The sequence below is a fragment of the Cavenderia fasciculata genome (genome assembly GCF_000203815.1).
Source record: "Cavenderia fasciculata unplaced genomic scaffold Scf_Dfasci-G-b-205a01.r1-3, whole genome shotgun sequence".
Classification (NCBI taxonomy): Eukaryota; Evosea; class Eumycetozoa; order Acytosteliales; family Cavenderiaceae; genus Cavenderia; species Cavenderia fasciculata.
Genome location: NW_004457737.1, coordinates 1,998,478 through 2,015,754, shown reverse-complemented (window position 1 = coordinate 2,015,754; position 17,277 = coordinate 1,998,478). Strand labels below are relative to the sequence as shown.

At 35.4% G+C, this 17,277-nt stretch overlaps 7 protein-coding genes across 7 annotated transcripts; 4 read left to right on the top strand and 3 right to left on the bottom strand.

The window, feature by feature from the left end:
• Nucleotides 1-34: 34 nt before the first annotated feature.
• Nucleotides 35-2,035, top strand: DFA_03494 (putative tyrosinase; the record flags this gene model as incomplete). The annotated part of the gene is made up of 2 exons (XM_004363040.1): nucleotides 35-681; nucleotides 940-2,035. The coding sequence occupies 2 exons, from the start codon at nucleotides 35-37 to the stop codon at nucleotides 2,033-2,035; spliced, it is 1,743 nt and encodes a 580-aa protein (XP_004363097.1).
• A 232-nt stretch (nucleotides 2,036-2,267) lies between these two features.
• On the top strand, nucleotides 2,268-3,418 carry trmt61 (tRNA-methyltransferase subunit; the record flags this gene model as incomplete). The annotated part of the gene is made up of 2 exons (XM_004363039.1): nucleotides 2,268-2,988; nucleotides 3,042-3,418. 2 exons carry the CDS (start codon nucleotides 2,268-2,270, stop codon nucleotides 3,416-3,418), a joined length of 1,098 nt encoding a protein of 365 aa, XP_004363096.1.
• An 89-nt stretch (nucleotides 3,419-3,507) lies between these two features.
• DFA_03492 (uncharacterized protein) lies at nucleotides 3,508-6,160 on the bottom strand (the record flags this gene model as incomplete). Its single annotated transcript, XM_004363038.1, has 3 exons — nucleotides 3,508-5,680; nucleotides 5,746-5,954; nucleotides 6,131-6,160. 3 exons carry the CDS (start codon nucleotides 6,158-6,160, stop codon nucleotides 3,508-3,510), a joined length of 2,412 nt encoding a protein of 803 aa, XP_004363095.1.
• A 150-nt stretch (nucleotides 6,161-6,310) lies between these two features.
• DFA_03491 (uncharacterized protein) lies at nucleotides 6,311-8,748 on the top strand (the record flags this gene model as incomplete). The annotated part of the gene is made up of 7 exons (XM_004363037.1): nucleotides 6,311-6,544; nucleotides 6,624-6,661; nucleotides 6,691-6,711; nucleotides 6,767-7,925; nucleotides 8,007-8,095; nucleotides 8,159-8,493; nucleotides 8,564-8,748. 7 exons carry the CDS (start codon nucleotides 6,311-6,313, stop codon nucleotides 8,746-8,748), a joined length of 2,061 nt encoding a protein of 686 aa, XP_004363094.1.
• Nucleotides 8,749-9,244: 496 nt separating this feature from the next.
• DFA_03490 (uncharacterized protein) lies at nucleotides 9,245-13,188 on the bottom strand (the record flags this gene model as incomplete). The annotated part of the gene is made up of 6 exons (XM_004363036.1): nucleotides 9,245-11,446; nucleotides 11,528-11,682; nucleotides 11,778-12,024; nucleotides 12,259-12,634; nucleotides 12,722-12,844; nucleotides 12,959-13,188. 6 exons carry the CDS (start codon nucleotides 13,186-13,188, stop codon nucleotides 9,245-9,247), a joined length of 3,333 nt encoding a protein of 1,110 aa, XP_004363093.1.
• A 2,099-nt stretch (nucleotides 13,189-15,287) lies between these two features.
• Nucleotides 15,288-16,007, bottom strand: DFA_03489 (uncharacterized protein; the record flags this gene model as incomplete). Its single annotated transcript, XM_004363035.1, has 1 exon — nucleotides 15,288-16,007. The coding sequence occupies one exon, from the start codon at nucleotides 16,005-16,007 to the stop codon at nucleotides 15,288-15,290; it is 720 nt and encodes a 239-aa protein (XP_004363092.1).
• Nucleotides 16,008-16,372: 365 nt separating this feature from the next.
• On the top strand, nucleotides 16,373-17,207 carry DFA_03488 (uncharacterized protein; the record flags this gene model as incomplete). The annotated part of the gene is made up of 3 exons (XM_004363034.1): nucleotides 16,373-16,651; nucleotides 16,722-16,801; nucleotides 16,877-17,207. 3 exons carry the CDS (start codon nucleotides 16,373-16,375, stop codon nucleotides 17,205-17,207), a joined length of 690 nt encoding a protein of 229 aa, XP_004363091.1.
• Nucleotides 17,208-17,277: the final 70 nt, after the last annotated feature.

Below are 17,277 nucleotides of genomic sequence, written 5' to 3'. Positions count from 1 at the left end.
TATTATTTGTTATCCACACATATATTTATATATAATGTCAACAGCAACAGAACAACACAATTATGTACAACACCAGTTGGGAGACAAGTCATCTCCTATTGTCACATCAGTCAACGCAGCATCAGCCCAATCACCTGATTTGGTTAGACTCGCCGATGATGAACGTCCACAATTGCAAGTCGACCCAAAGCCAGCCCAAACCGCCAGTACTGCTAGTAAATCGACCCTCCCATTCTTGGCAGACACTCGTTACAGTATCCAATACATCCAAAAGTTACACAAGCAAGGAGTGACCCAGCCAATGGACGACTTGATTGCAGCCTGGATCGAGATCCAAAGCGGACAATATCAAGACAAAAAATCATTCTTTTACCTCGGAGGATTGCACGGCGAGCCCTTTGAATACCGTGACCAAGTTGATAAGTTGGACCCTATCAATCAGTATACCTACTGGGGAGGCTATTGCCAGCACGGCAACGTTCTCTTCCCCCTCTGGCACCGAAAGTACATCCTCGCGCTAGAGGAAGCTCTCCAATCGGCAGTGCCTGGCGTAATGTTGCCATTCTGGGACGAGACTCAGACCGAGTTTGATCTTGCCACGGGGAAAGAGACGTATCGTGGCCTTCCAACCGCCTTTACCGACACCACCTACACCTTTACTGACCCAAAGTACAAGGAAAAGTATGGTGGGACCGTGCCAAACCCACTGGCCTCCTTCACACTGCCTCAAGGGCTTACCGACAATGTATCGTGGGACACCAACCTCTTTGCCAAGCCATCGGGCTACCAAACCGTGCGTTACCCCTACAGTGGCTTGGTGGGTACTCCCAAGGACAAAGAACAGACTGACAAGCACAATAGCCAAATCAGTGCCCAAGATGGCGTAGATATGCTAAACCAAAACTACAAAGCCTGGTTGAATGGAGCTCCCAATTTGAGAATTTCCGTCGGAGACCAATTCAAGGATTGCCTCAAGGCACCCAACTACACAGTCTTTTCCAACATCACATCTGCCAATGCCTACAGCAGCTCTGAAAAGGGTCACGAAGTTGTGGCATTGGAGGAACCACACAACCATGTCCATCTGGCTGTAGGTGTGTTCTCGGCAAGTATTGGTGAGGGTGGACCAAACCCAGTCCTAATCCCTGAACCACTCGCCAAGGGCTCCTCTTCCGACAAAACCGAATTCTCTGGTCTCGTAGATGGAGCAGCAGGTGACATGGGAGAGAACAACACCGCTGGTCTCGACCCCATCTTTTTCTTCCACCACTGTAACATTGATCGTGTGTTTTGGATCTGGCAAAAGCTTCACGGAGCCACCAAGGATCTCCCTATTATCGACAACTACCCTGGAACCCTCAGTACTGACGGTGGGAATGGACCTACCCATGGCTTTGGACTCTTCCAAAAGCTGACCCTGGATACCCCTCTCTTGCCTTGGGCAGAAACCAGTGGCAGAATGGTCACCAATATCGCCGACTTGAAGTACTCTTATGGTCCTGGATCACTCGACAATGTCACTCTCGAGCCTCCCACTCCCAACAAGAGAACCGTTACCTTCTCGGGCATCAATCGTGAGTTGTTCCAGGGATCCTTTATTCTCATTGCCTGGGTCATTGTCAAGGGCATTGAATACTATGTCGGCCACAAGTCAGTTTTGAGTCGTTTCAACGTCCGTGCCTGTTCCAACTGTATTGGAAATCTCGAGGTCTCTGCTCGTTTCAGTTTAGACCATTTGCCCTCGCACATCACCATGGATGATCTCAACCACGAGTCGACCGTCAAGAAACTTGTCATCCAATTCCGTGGCCACCAACACACCATGACTCTTCCACTTGACCCCAACGACAAGGATTTTGTACCTGCCCCATATACCGAGGCTCCCAAGCAAACTTCTCTCGAGAACATTGAAGACATTGTAACCAATGCAACCGTCAAATCGCATCTTGTCGCTTCCCCAACCGATGTTCCAAGAAGTGCCCAACTCCCAGCTGCTCTTCAACATTCTATTAGATCTACTTTCAAAGAGCAATAACTTACCCCTAGTAGTAGTAGTATCTCTATCGATAGATAATCACTACTGTGATTCTACAAACAAATGAATAAAATATTATTATTATATTCGTAATATTATATTTTTTTTTTTTTAAAGAATGTCTTGTCTGTTTTCGTGTGCCGATCAAATGTCTTTTAATAAAACGAAGTGATCATTGATATTAATCGAGTAGAATATATATATTATATAGGGGAGAAAGAAGAAGAAGAAGATGTTAAAGTCAAAGAAGATTATAGAAAGTGGAGATAGAGTGATTGTCTACTTTTCAAAGGACAAGATGTCTCTTATTGACATTAAAGAGGGACAAGTATTCAACAGCAAGTTTGGATCGTTCAAACATAATAGATTGATCGGATCAGAGTATGGTAGCAAGGTCAACTCTGAAGACGGAAAGGGATTCGTTCATCTTCTTCACTTGACACCAGAGTTGTGGAGTTGCAATCTTCAACTGCGTACACAGATCCTCTTCAATACCGACATTAGCACGATTCTATTCAATTTGGAGGTCAAGAATGGTAGCAAGGTTGTAGAGTCTGGTACTGGTAGTGGATCTCTTTCAACTTCGTTTATTCGTACCCTTGCACCAAAGGGTCACCTCTACACATTCGAGTTTCACGAGGAACGTGTCAAGCAGGCTCAAAGAGACTTTGGAGCCAATGGATTCACAGACTATGTCACCGTCACTCATCGTAACGTCATTCAGAATGGTTTCAAGCTCGACGATCAACAAAATATGATTGGACATATTGACGCTGTCTTTCTCGATCTCCCCAGTCCGTGGGATGCCATCGATCACGCTGCTCAAGTCATGCGTGAAGGTGGTATGTTGTGTTCATTCTCTCCATGTATAGAACAAGTTCAAGCAACTTGTTTAAAATTAGATGAATCTGATTTTGAAGGTAAAAGAAGAAAGAAAGAAAAAAGAAAAGATAGTAAGATTCAATCAGAAGTCAATATTAATCAATTTATTTATTTATTTATTTAGATATTAAAACAGTTGAAGTATTAATTAGAAATTATGATGTTAGATTACAAGAAGAAGAAATATTAAATTTATATAATCCATATGAACCAAATCCAAATGCAATTCAAACCGATAATAATAACACTAATAATGGCGACAACAATAATAATAATAATACTGAAAATACATCTACGAATAGCGACAATGGTTCCACTACTACAGTAGCAACCAAACAACCATACAAAAAGAAACGTTGGGAAAAGGGATCAAGCCAACCATTTACATTGGGGCCAATGGAAGGTGAAAGAAAAATGAGACAATTGGCTAAACCAGAAAGCGAAGAAAGAGGACATACCGGTTACTTAACTTTTGCAAGATTCATGCCACAAGAAAAATAAATAATTAAATAAATAAATAAATGTGGAATGAATACAAACAAAAATTTATAAATATAAATACAAATACAAATACAAATAGACCTTTTGATCTATTTTTTATTATTATTTCTTATTAAAGATAAAAACTTTAATATTTCCTTTTGATTTAATGTATTGGCAGTATCATACATATATTCAAGTAGTGTAGGTGGTTGTTCAATAACCGCTTTTTTTTTCTTTTCAGTTCCAATGATCATGCTGTACATTCTTGGTTCTGGGTCACCTGCTTGTGCACGTGATTGGATGAATTTAATTAAATGTTTTATGATGGGGAGACTGTTGCTGGTGATGGCTTTGTAAATGAGGTCTTGTTTTAAAAAGACATCACGAACTCGTATGTTGTAAGTATCGATACAATACTGGATCAGATTGACCGAGCCGTGTTTGAATGCCTGTGGGAGAATGGTTTTTTGGAGTTCATTCTGCACAGAAAAGGCTTGTTCGTATGGACCTGGAGCTCTGAGTAGATTGAGTTGGAAGAGTAAGTCTAGTTTGGCTGGATCGTTTGCATAGGTTGCCTCTGCCCAACAAAAGTTACCAAACGACAAGGTAAAATGGGTACCACAGACATAGGTGCCATCGGGGTGCATAGTAGCATCGAAAAAGAAATCTAATATTGGTTTGTATGGTACAGCGTATCCAACGTTGAACTGGTCGGTTGGCACCTTTGTCTTGGGTAGTAATAACAGTCTCTTGATAAGTGGCAAGTTGCAAAAGATAATGGCTAGTTCGATAAAGACATTAAGTACACCTGGTCTCCACTGACACTTGGTCGATTCAAAGTGATGGATAATCTTGTTGAAATGTCTGAGTACAAAGTAAGAGGGTTTCCAAATTCTAACGAGAATTGGTTGGTTACACAATATAACCACACACTGCGCCGGGTATGTCTCAAAGAGTAGGAGGAATGTGTTTAAGCTATCTGATCGAGCAGACTCAACCAATAGTTTATCGAGTAACCTGATAACAGTCTCTGAAAAGAGGTGGATGATGCTACCGACCATATCAACATGGTCAGTTGTACATGACTCGATGAGAATCTTTTCCAATGTTTCGTTTTGGAATGTGTATTTGGTGGCCACATACTCTAATACTCGAGCGTCATTGTAAACGATTGGTGCCTTCAATAAACTGGATGTCTTCATCTTTTGTTCAAAGTAAACGACTGCTGGAACACTGCACACTAGACATGACCGTCCAAAGACCGATACATAGTTTATCAATGATTTTGGCACAAATGTCTCGACATAGTCAACAACACCAACAAAGAATGCAGCTTGGTTGGTTGTACTGGTATCCTTGGAGGAGTGGGGTGGTGTCAATGAGCTGATAAAGGCTATTGTAGTTGCAATGTTGTCGTCCAAAGTTCTGTACTCTATCTTGCACATTGTAATCATATCGATAAAGTAAAAGAGGTCAACCAATTGTTTAAAGGTGAATGGTTGGTTGGTCTTTGGTGTTGTTGCACTCCACCGACTATCGATTTGTAATTTATCAATGACTCTTTGTTCAATTGAATCTCTCGAGTTGAATATATCTTGGTGTCTGAGCATAACCAATCTCCAAATATCTCTAATTGTATTGATGTGTTGGTCTTGAATAGTCCAGGGATTGCAAAGAACCGATTCCACAAAATCATAAAGTGCCACAACGTTGAATGAAATGAGATGAACCTCGTCGGTGATATACTTTAACGTTTTTACATCAAATGACATGATGAGATCCTTGTTGATTTGGAGTATCCAACTATCAGGGATTCTCAACAGACTATTGGTTCCAATTGGTGTCACACCAACGATCATTTTACATATTCTCGTACCATGTTCCTGTGTAGTAATGTCTGCGAGTTGTCTTCCATGGTGAATATATCTAGCCAAGTGTTGAGCACAAGTGCGATTGATAAACTCTTTAAATGTAGGGTTGTTTTGGCATTTCGATGCAATGTCATAGATCAATGCCATCGAAGTAAGAGTTGTATCCTCTGAAAACAACTTTAAAAGTTTCTCTAGTAATACCAAATTACCACCGATAATTGCTTTTCTAATACACTTTTCTCTTTCTTGCCATGATATGGCACCAATGAGTTTATCGATCAAAGGAGCTGGTACTCTAGCCTGTTCAGTACAACACTCCATCCATGAAAACAATGGATCAGCTTCAAATAAATGTCCAGCCTCATATTTATCTTTTAATAATGATTCATATCCATTTACAAGTAACCATCTAAAAATAACATAATAGATTAGTTAATCAATCAATCGTTCAATCAACTCTTATGATTTACATACTTTATATTATTTGCATTATAGTATGTTTTAGTACAACGATCAGGACTCATATATACTGATTGTTCTTGTTTACCTTGACTAATTCTATCTCTTGATCTAATTCGAGCATATTGTCTTGCAAGATTTGGGATATGATCTAATATTGTACGTCTTATATATCCTACCCTAAATACCGATAAAAAGGTGGTGGTATTTGGTTGTTCCATCATCTCAATACAAATAAATAAATTGTACTATCAATTGGTTGTTAACTTGATCATTTCAATTTAAAAAGATATTTTAAAGAGTCTCCCTAGAAGGAGAAACTTTGAATAAAAATATACGAAAAATACTTCTTTTATAAATAAATATTTATTTATTTATTTATTTATTTATAGTATTATACTAATACACAAAGAGACAAATACTCATTCATCTTTGGTGTTGTTGGAGGATAAAATAAATAAATAAATTTAAATTGAAAATGACCTCTTTTGTCAGTTTTCGAATACACGAGTCAATGAAATGATTAATCATTCATCTCACTTGAGAGAGATAAATAGTACTATAAAAGGAAAAGAGATAAATGGAATGGAACATAGAAACATTATTCCATTCATTGATAGAACAACATAGAGATGATGAGGCAAGAGAGTTGATAGAACCATTGCTCAAACAGTCACCTATATCTCTAGCTGTCATACCATCTATACTCCGACTACTCGTTGAGAAGGATTCAAAATCATATCAAGATAATATAAGAAAGGACTTTTATCAACTAGCTACAATGTTACAGAAATATAGTACTATAAAAGATGGTGTATGTAGAGAAAAAGAACAATCATCAATATATTTGAGACTTGAAAGTTTGTTACTAATTCGTAATTCATTATTATTAGCCATACCAATTATTATTCTCATTATTCTCTTGTGATATGTATAATCTAAATCTAATCAATTATTTAGATACTATAGAATCGTATGTCTGCAAGAACAAGAAGAAGAAGTTGTGATGAATACTCACCTTACCTTTAATTTAAAGATGTTTAGTTAAATTGGATGAAGAAAAATTTCCTTTATTGTTTATTTACTCTGGTTTACTTTGTTTTATGAGATGGGAGTCAATGGTAAAGAGATGGAACAATGGAGATATTTATGATTATAGACGTATCTATAATTCACAACAAAGAGACATACACAAGAACGCCAACGCTCGTAAATACGATTTAATCACTGGCTTTTTTGATCATCTTTCATTTGATCAAGATTCTGTTAAAGAAGAAAAAGGAGTTATATTTCTACCTACACTCAACCAAGATGATGATGATGATGATGATGATGATGACAATGATCATTTACAAGACTCTTCTGACGATGAAGAGTTGAATATTAGCAAAGATGATGATAAAGAAGAAGATGACGAAATATTCGATGGTGAAGAAGAAGAAGATGAAGAGGAGGATTATCAACCACACAAAAGCATGAAGCTGACATTGGTACCATTTGGAACACCTTTACAGGTATCTCCAACCATTTCAAGTGCATTGGTTGTAGTTCCGGAAGGAGGGGCACCAATACCATTGGTAACCAAGACATCACCACCTGCAACACCACCATTTCGACCAATGTCAACCAATAGCAACTATAATTATAATGCCGCTGCCATCCCTCCAATTAAAACTCCACCTTTATCATCACCACCAACAACACCATCATTGACTGGAGTAAACAAAAATTATGGTTCTTCATCATCATCAACAGTGTCGGCAGCTGCCACCCCCACAACTACATCACCATCAGTGACAAGTACAAACAAGAACTATCCATCACAAAAAGCTACAGGCGTATCTGCTGCACCAAAAAAACCAGCCCCAATTATTCCATACGTCAAACCAACTTGCTACAGTGAAATGATAAAATCAAAACAACCAAAGGAAAATGACAAATCAACCAATATTAAAGTTAAATTGCAAGACAATGAAAAAGACAAAAAAAAGAGAAAGAGAGATAATAATAATAATATTAAGAAATCAGAAAAAGTTAAATCAACAACTCCAAAACAAGTCAAAACACATCATCCCAAAGTAGTTTATCCGACTGGACAATCACCAATCGAATATTATTCAAAGGCCTATCTCCGTTTAACAAAAGGATTACAAAATAATCCATCAATGGATTTTTTAGTTTTACCATTAGTAAAGGTATGAAATCGATTAATAGAAATTGAATGTGATCATGAGTACAGGTCATTTAATTAATGAATTTATTATTATTTATTTTAGCTTGCAATGTATAGAAATAGATTAACAACTGTAGATAAAATATTAAGATTTTTTTTAAAAAATAATCCAACCAATGCAAACTCTTATTTGTATGTAAATTGGGTATAAATATAAATGTAGTAACATTCAGCTAACCATTTCTCTCTCTTTAGATTATATGGAACATTTTTAAGAGAACATTTTTTAAAATCAAGGAAAACAGATCTTATTGAATGTGCAATACAATTAATGAAATTAGATCCATTGTCAAACTATGGATTTAGTTTGATTTGCGAATATTTTATAAAGGGACCAGTTGGTTTAAATCTATTTGTAGAATCGTTTAGTTCTAGGTTATGCTATGTCCCATATGATCCAGTCCTATGGCGTACGATTAAAAATTCTCTAACAAAGAGATATAAAAAAGGAACTATTAAAGACGTTCTAACACTAGAGAATAAGGAAAGAATTTTAAATATATATGATATTGTAACTGATAGTTTAATATGTAAGTGGGAAAAAAGAGAAACAAAATCGATTTCAAACATTTAAATTTACTTATTCAATTCAATCATTAGCATCTGAAGACCTTTTAGTTGACAAAATCATTACATTGACAAAGATATTACCAAACCCTGGCTACTTGACAGAGATTCTCAAATTAAAGACAAATCACCAAAGAGCTTTTAAATCAAGGCTTACCATGGAATGCACAAAGTACAACATTAATTTGTTTACAATTCTAAAAATAGAAGAAAACTAATAAAAACTAATAGATTATAGGTATTTAATAAATAGTGAATGGAAGTGTTTATTGATGTTTGATTTTTAAAACAAACATAAATTAGTAGTAATATATAATGTAATGTTGGTTAGGGGCGGCTCCAATTTGCTCGAGGGGCTAGGCTCCAACTTGGTTGTTTGGTTGGTTATTTGTTTTGAGTAATTATACAATGGTAGCTGGGATATTAATGATAGTATCATCATCTGAACTAAAAGAGCATCCATGGTATCTATTATAGTTTAAAAAACACGACACATTAAGAGTTGCGATTGTGGGAGTTGGATGGTGATGGGTGGGGTGGGGATATGTAAATAAATAAAGGTGTTTATGTATTAATATAACTTGTTTTAAGTTATTGAAACTATGTACAAAAGATATGGAATCCAAAAGTTGATTGAATAGAAAGAGGGAAGGAAGGGTAGATTGATTGGTGGTAGGGGATGCAGAAAAGGAATCGTTTGATCGGTTGGTTTTCTTATCTTTTGCTGGTGCCGACACTACGATTAGTGCTGCTGCTACTGCCGCCGCCACCACCAATAATACTACTTCCACCTTTAATATTTTCAAACATTTGGATTCTTTTACTAACATACTCTCCATGTAAAGGTTGCTTGTCACACTTGGTACATTGTTGTTGTTTTGCGGCCTTGTCCTTTTCGAAACAGGTATAGTGATAATATTTTCTTTCTGATACTGTGATGTCGTCTGTTGGCACCAATGGAACCTTGCATTTGAAACAATGTTTGTTGAGTCTTCTTGGCGAGAGAGAACTGTCAGGCGACAATGACAATGGCGATTTGTTGGCAGTCACCGATGAACTTGGAGGTGATAAAAGTGATTTTCCGCCACCACCTCCGCCTCCTCCTCTGGGTGTTGTAGGTTTGTAATTATTAGTACGAGGCGAGGCTGGTTTGGCTCTGCTATTTGTATAATAATTATTAGTTGGTATAATTACATTATTTGAATATACTATATTATCTTTGTTGTTATTGTTGTTAGTAGTAGTAGTAGATGAGGTATTATTATTATTAATATTAATATTTGGTTGTTTATGTGATTCTCTAGTAAGTGATGGGGGTGATGGTGTATTTAATTTTGGTATTGGTGAAGGTGGTTTACTTATTGATGTAGTAGTATTGGTAGTAGTTGTAGTTGTAGTGGTACTTGTGATATTATTATTATTATTATTGTTTAGTGTTAAGAGATCATTTACAGAAGGTGATTTTGGGATTGGTAAAGGTTTTTTGGTTGGTACAAAAGGTGGTTGAGGATTGTGACCAACTAGTTGATTACTAGTTGTTGGTGGAGATGGACCCCTGCTTGGTACAATTCTTGATCGAGGTGATGTGGCAGTGGATTGAGGTGGCGACAATGATGGTGATACACCAACTACGACTGTTGTGTCCTTTGGTCGAGGGATGGGTAGTGGTCTGGAAGAGGCGGGTGTACCAGGAGCAGGAATGGGAGGGAGTGGAGGAAGTGGGCCAGGCTTCTTGATTGGCAAAAAGGGAACCTCTGGAAGAGCTTTGGAGAACTGCATCGCTCTCGTCTCATTTGTAATTTGATAGGTGAGTGACAATGTTGCTGGTGGTGTGTTGGACGGCGTACTATTGGCCGACGACGCCGACGAGTTGGTGGTATCTGCTGCAAGATGGTTGTGAAGACGCGCCTCATCAAATGAACTGCTCGGTGATATACTTGGTGTATTTGTAGATGACGACGACGATGATGGAGGATCACCGTCAACATGTTGATATCCTCCATGAATGTGTATATTTTTCTGTTTAAATTGTTCGACTGCTCTCTCTTTCATCTCGCTCGGTGTTGGAGGAAGAGGTGGCTTTTGTCGATCGGGTAGTGATTTGTTAAACGAAGAGGACGATATTTTGGGAGGTGGCGATTGTGCCTTGGGAGTGAATATCGCCGAGCCGCCAGTTTTGTGCAACGAGCTGGGTAGTGTGGACGACTTTTCATTGTGCAGAGGGTGGAGTCTGCCCATCGAGAGTGCCTTGCCTCCCAGATCTTTGGGAGGCGGTTTCTTAAACTTGTAGTTTTGTATCTCTGTCTTGACGGGGATGATGGGGTATCCACCTGCCGCATTACTACCATACAAAGGCATTGGATTCGATATGTTGACACCTTTGGTCTGTTGTTGTAGCTGTTGTTGCATCTGTTGGAGTTGGTGTTGTTGTCGCGAGTATCGAATAGCCGGCGACGAATAAAAGAATGAATTGACATCCTCACTATCCAAATTCTTAAAGAAACTATAGATCTTTTGCTTGGAGTGGCTCGAAGTGTTTTTGAGCTTGTTGAGGAAGGTGCCACTTCTACATTCGGCACAATACAACTGGATTCGCTCACCATCCTTTCTCTTGAGAATCACCTTTTCCCTCTCAAAGTCCATCAATCCTCTTCCACATGTCTTGCATTTAAAGCATTCTTGATGCATCAAATAATTGGCAAATTCAATCGATGCATGGTGGTTTGTCGATTGCATACAAATAGGACAATCCAATACACTCTGTCTCTTGTAACTAGTCACTTGAATCTTATCAACCATATCTCTACTTCCCAATAAAAATGAACATTGCTGTGGATCCTCTGCATCTGCCAATTCAACTTCCTTTTCATTAAAAAACATTTCAATCATTTGTGAACAAACTAATGTTTCTATCAACTAAAAAATAAAAATAAAAAAATAGAAAAGAGAGTTGATAAATAAACTTATTCTTCTTCTTCTTCTTTCTTAAATTCATACTTTTTTGTTTGATCCAGAATGAGAATCAATAAATTGATCTTTGGCAAATGAATAAGATACTCCATTCTTTAACATAAACTTTGGATAATTTTGAAACAAGTGATAAATAACTGATAAAAATGGTTTTCTAATTACCTTGTCAAATCCACTATCATCTAAATTTACAAATAAATAAATAAATAAATAAATATTTGTTGTTAATAATGATTGATGATTCCTTTTTCTTTTTTCTTTTCTTTTTTGGACATACAAGAAGGATGTTCAGATTTAATCTTTTTTAAAGAATTTTCAAGATAGGTATTAATATGAACTGGTAATAGAGATTTAAAGTTTGGATCGATCATAAATTCGCATTTATCGAGATTATATAAAATAACTTGTTCGGTCGGTTGTTGATAGAATGATTTCAAAGATGATTCTAAAATACCAACTAAAAATGGGATAGGTGCTGATACATATGGCATCAAACCTTCTGGTAATATAGAAATAAATATATGCTACAAAAAGGAAAGGAAAGGAAAGGAAAGGAAAGGAAAGGAAAGGAAAGGAAAGGAAAGGAAAGGAAAGGAAAGGAAAGGAAAGGAAAGGAAAGGAAAGGAAAGGAAAGGAAAGGAAAGGAAAGGAAAGGAAAGGAAAGGAAAGGAAAGGAAAGGAAAGGAAAGGAAAGAAAAGATTATAAGTTGAAAGTTTAATTAAATTACTTCTACTACTTTTTGTATTTATATACATACTTGCCAAGAAAAAGGATTAACAAGAGATGATATTGCCAAAATTGAATTGGAAATTTTTGATATAGAAGAAGAACAAAGAATGACTCTACACTCGGTCAATATAGATTCATAGAGTTTGATAACGTGAGCAGGTTTCATATTATATATGGGTTCATAAGAGATGTGTTCAAACTCTGTCGTGGGACTGGTGTATAGGAATTCATAGTTTTCCGTTTGTGAATTGTTTGCCGATGCCTTTATCTCGATCTGTGAAAGTGTAGGATCAAGTGGAAACATCAACAATGACGTTAACAATGCATTGATACTATATTTTACTTTTCTTTCATATTTTGATTCAATCACTGTAAATATTTGATCAAATAAACTAAAATATGGTCTAAACAATAAAAATGTTAGAAAAAGATCTTGACTGATATTGATTGATCGATTGATTTGGATTATATATATATTTATATATATTTACTTTGTACTAATAAAAATATAACAAACTGGATCCTCTTTTAAAATTCTCTTACAATAAGCAAAACTTTTTCCACCATATGAATTTGTTAGGATAAATGAAAAGTAATCGATTTGTTCTGTTGTTCTATTAAAAAAAAAAGGAAATTAATATTAATATCTATATCTATATATATATATATCTATATATATATGATATTATTGTCGTAAAAAGACAATCCCTCTATCCATCCAGACATACATATTAGATATAATCGATTGCAAAACAGTTATTGATTCTGGAAAACAGAATTGTAAAACCTTGTTTTCATCTGCTTCATCCCTGCTGTCTTGTGTTCCCTTTGGCAGCCATTTAAATGAGAGTAGTGGTTTATAGGTCGTAAGATCTAATTGAGTGACCATAAACTTTGAAAACAAACCATTGTGCTGTTTGGACATTCTTTTTCTAGCACCTCGATTAGCATCGGACATGCTGCTTCACCAAAAGAAGTAGCTATGTATCTATTTATGTCTTGTTGTCCTCTTTTTGTCTCAATTAATTAAAACCAATGTCTTGCTACTATATTTTTGTTATTACCTCTGTGCCACAAACAAAATAATAAATATTATCTTATTATTATTATTATTATTATTATGATGATGTTGAGTGTTGAAAATGATAATGCTATTGTATTACTAAATTGGTTTGATAAGATGGGTTTTTGTTGTTAATATAAATATATATATATATATATAAATTAATGATATGTGTGTCACAAGTCCAAATCAATCAATCAATGAACCATTGGAATAATATTAAAACAAATAACGATGTTTTTGTTATTATTATTATTATTGTTATTATTGTTTGTTGTTATTTTACTGATGCACATCGGTCAAAGTGGAATCAATATAAAGTCATGACCGAGATCATGAGCAAGTAAGCAAATGGGATGGATCAGGGATAGAATAATATGAGTTTGTTTGCAAGGGTGGTGATTGTTTGTTTGTGGTGAGGAGGAGGAGGAGGAGGGGGGTAGCGATTAAAAGGAATAAAGAAGAGGAGAAGGAGGAGGTGGTATATGATAAATGTCACCAATCTTTTTCACCATTATCATCATGTATCAATCAATCATAAAGAACACTGTCTAGTTGATATGAAAAAAGAATGTATCATTTCGATCTTATGATGATGATGATGATGAGATAGATAGAAGATAGATGGTGGATGGTGTTAAGAAATGTGTTTGTTAAGAAATCCTCAAGAGGAGGAGAATAACCTAACCTACTACTACTTTATGCATAATAGCATTGGCTTTGGGTATAATATATATTATATATATAACTTTGTATACACCTTGTTTCTAATTTAGCATGATGATAATAATAATCGCGATAGAAAAATGTGAAAAGAAAGAAAGCGATGGTGTAGTGTAGTGTAAAGTATAATAATATTCTCTCTTTTCTTCTATTCTTTATAACCTATTCTTATTACTGTATGATCATACTTTTTGTTGTTTATATGATATATATTACTTTTGCTGTTTGTCTGTATGGTTGTTTGTTGCCTATGTCAACTTTAAGCTAATATGGTTGGTGCAAAAAAGGGATTGAAAAAAAAGGTTGGGATATTTTAAAAGGTTGTGAAAATACCTAAGTTGGTGAAACCTTGAATTTAAATTGTGCACCAAAAAATGGGTGGATAGGTTGTTGTGGACTGGACAGGACAGTCAGATGCGATCGTTGATTAAATCAACAATTTATATTGAATGATGAGGTTTTATTCTAGAAACTATCAAACTAACTAAAACTATAAATGATGATGGATTTTGTTGCTGTTGTTGTTGTTGGAGATGATTTGTGTTTGTTGTTCAACAATTATTTATTTTTGGAAAGGAGTGAGGAGGAGAAGGGAATATACATCTTCGCTATCAAAAGAAATGAGGAAAAAGAGGGAAGGATTGTTGTTGGATAAATTAGGAGGAACGGATCGTGGAAGGAACGAAATCAACAACAAGACTGAATAAGTAACAACACAAACGCTTTCACCCCACCAATTCCAGAATCATCAATATGATATTATATTATATTCCCATGGGTTCACCAATACCTACCTTTATCTATCATCCCATTTCATCAAACAAGAATAATACAAGTAGAGAGGGTGAGAAGACAGTGGTGGTAGTGGTGGTGGGGGGGGTAGAGATATGTAGTGGTAAAATACGATGTACGAATAGATACTTTTAATGGAAGTAAATGTTTAATTGTTTAGATAAGGTATCTACTCATCATCATCTTCACTCATCATCAACAACAACAACAACAACAACAACAACAACTTGAATGGTGAGGTGAGGGATAGAAAAAGAACTGTGTTGTTATTCATTGTTGTCACAACCAACCCCCCAATTAATTATATATATATTTGTGGAAGGATATTTATATATATTGCGACTGACCATACCAAAACAATCCAATGATTATAGAGATAGTCTATTTATAGACAAGTGAGTGGAATAGCAGCAACAGCAGAGAAAAGTGGATCGTTGTTGTTATTGTTATTGTTATTGGTCGGTGTATATTATTTATTATTATTTTGGACTATCATCACTGTTATTATTATTACTATTATTACTATTTAAAATATGTTTAATGGATTGCAAGAGAAGATGAAGGTCTTCTACTTCACCACCACTTTGTTGTACTATAGTTGATGTTTGATTTATATTGGGTGTTGTAGATTTGTTGTTGTTGTTGTTGTTGTTGTTGTTGTTGATATTGACAATTAATTCTTTTAGTTGTTGATCGCTGACCGATTGTAGATTGGATAGTTGAAGTTTAAGTTGATCGATTTCATTGATGGTTGATGTTTTGTGCACTTGAACTTGTTGAGAGAGTGATTGATTCTGTTTGGACTGTGCAAATGATTTAAACATGAGAATGAATGTGCCGACACCAAGGATAGCCCATGCAAGCTCGCTCTTCTTTGACAGTATTTTCTTCCAATATGGATTTGCTTTCTTTTCATCCTCCTTTGCCTTTTCATATCTACTTCTCTGCTCTTCAATCTCTCGTTCATATACACTCGTTGTTTGTTTAAATCCACTAAAGATCTTGTCGTATGATGTTGGTTCGGTTGGTTTGTTGTTTGAAAATGCTGATAACGGATCTTCATCATCGGTGTTGTTCTTTTTGTTTGTAGTATAGTTTCTATTGATCATTATCATCGTTGATGATGATGCTGATGAAGCATATCGACAACATAATGTTGTTGTTGTCTTTTGTAATATTGTACTATTAATTCTAAACATATTTATTACATGTACTTTAAAAATGAGTAAAACAAAATGATGATGCAAATGCAGCTCAAGTTTAATCAAACTTTTCAAATTAAATCATTATTATTATTTCGTATCTGTACAGATAATCAATCAATCTCTCTCTAGCTCTCATTGTATTTATTTATTTATTAGTCATAATGTCGTGGTTTGTCCGATGACGGGTATGAAAGAGATAAAGAATCTTCTGCTTCTTCCAAACGAGAAAACAAAATATCTTTTAGAAGAAGCTCCTCCCGGAATTAATTAATTCTATTTAAATTGGGAACTGTCGTGTCCTCTTTATGTTCGTCAAATTCATTATATTGAACATATATAGATACAGATAGATAGATTAAATGGAAGAATATATAAATAAAACAAAGCTTGACAAGTACATTACAAAAGAGGATATTCAACAACATGATCAATCTAGAATAAACAAATGGTACAATGAAATCATCGATCACAAGACAGATGTGATTGACAATCAAGATTCACTATACAACATTACAGTACCAAAGTTGGGCGATGGTGGTACATGTAGTCTCAAACATGAACAAGAAACATTCAATCTAGAGACTGTCATTGGAAAGAGATCTGATCAACTTTCAATCATTATTTCAAAGTTATATAAAGTAAGTATCTTTCATATACCTATCATTGGGAATAGTTATCATTATTTATTAATCATTTTCCGATTTATAGATTGTACAACAAATTTCAAATGATACTGGATCTGATTGGTTTGGAATTTACAAGACTTATTCTGTTGATAATGATAAAGCGTATGGATAATTAAATTACATAACCTGGAAATATCTCTTTCTCTCTCTAAACATAACTCTATCTTCTATATTTAGTCTTATTAAATTAGCATATCAAGGTGAAATTTCAAGACCAATATTCCCATTGACAGATGATTTTGCACTCATTTCAAACAATTCAACTGTTGGTATGACAGGAACTGGAAGAATCATTACATCACTCCAAGAATATGATGGTCCCTATTACAATTGTTCGGATAAGGTTAAAAGTGAACTATGTATTCCTATATTTAGTGCAACCAATGCCAACCAAGTCATTGGAATCATCGATGCAGAATCATGGAAAGATAAACATTTCACACCAACTTTAATCCTCGATATTGCTACTGTTGCCCTACTACTTTCAAATACTCTTTCATCATTTTAGAGAAAATAGTTTTTTTATTATTATGAATTTATTACAAAATATAAATGGGAATTATTATTATTATTAAAAT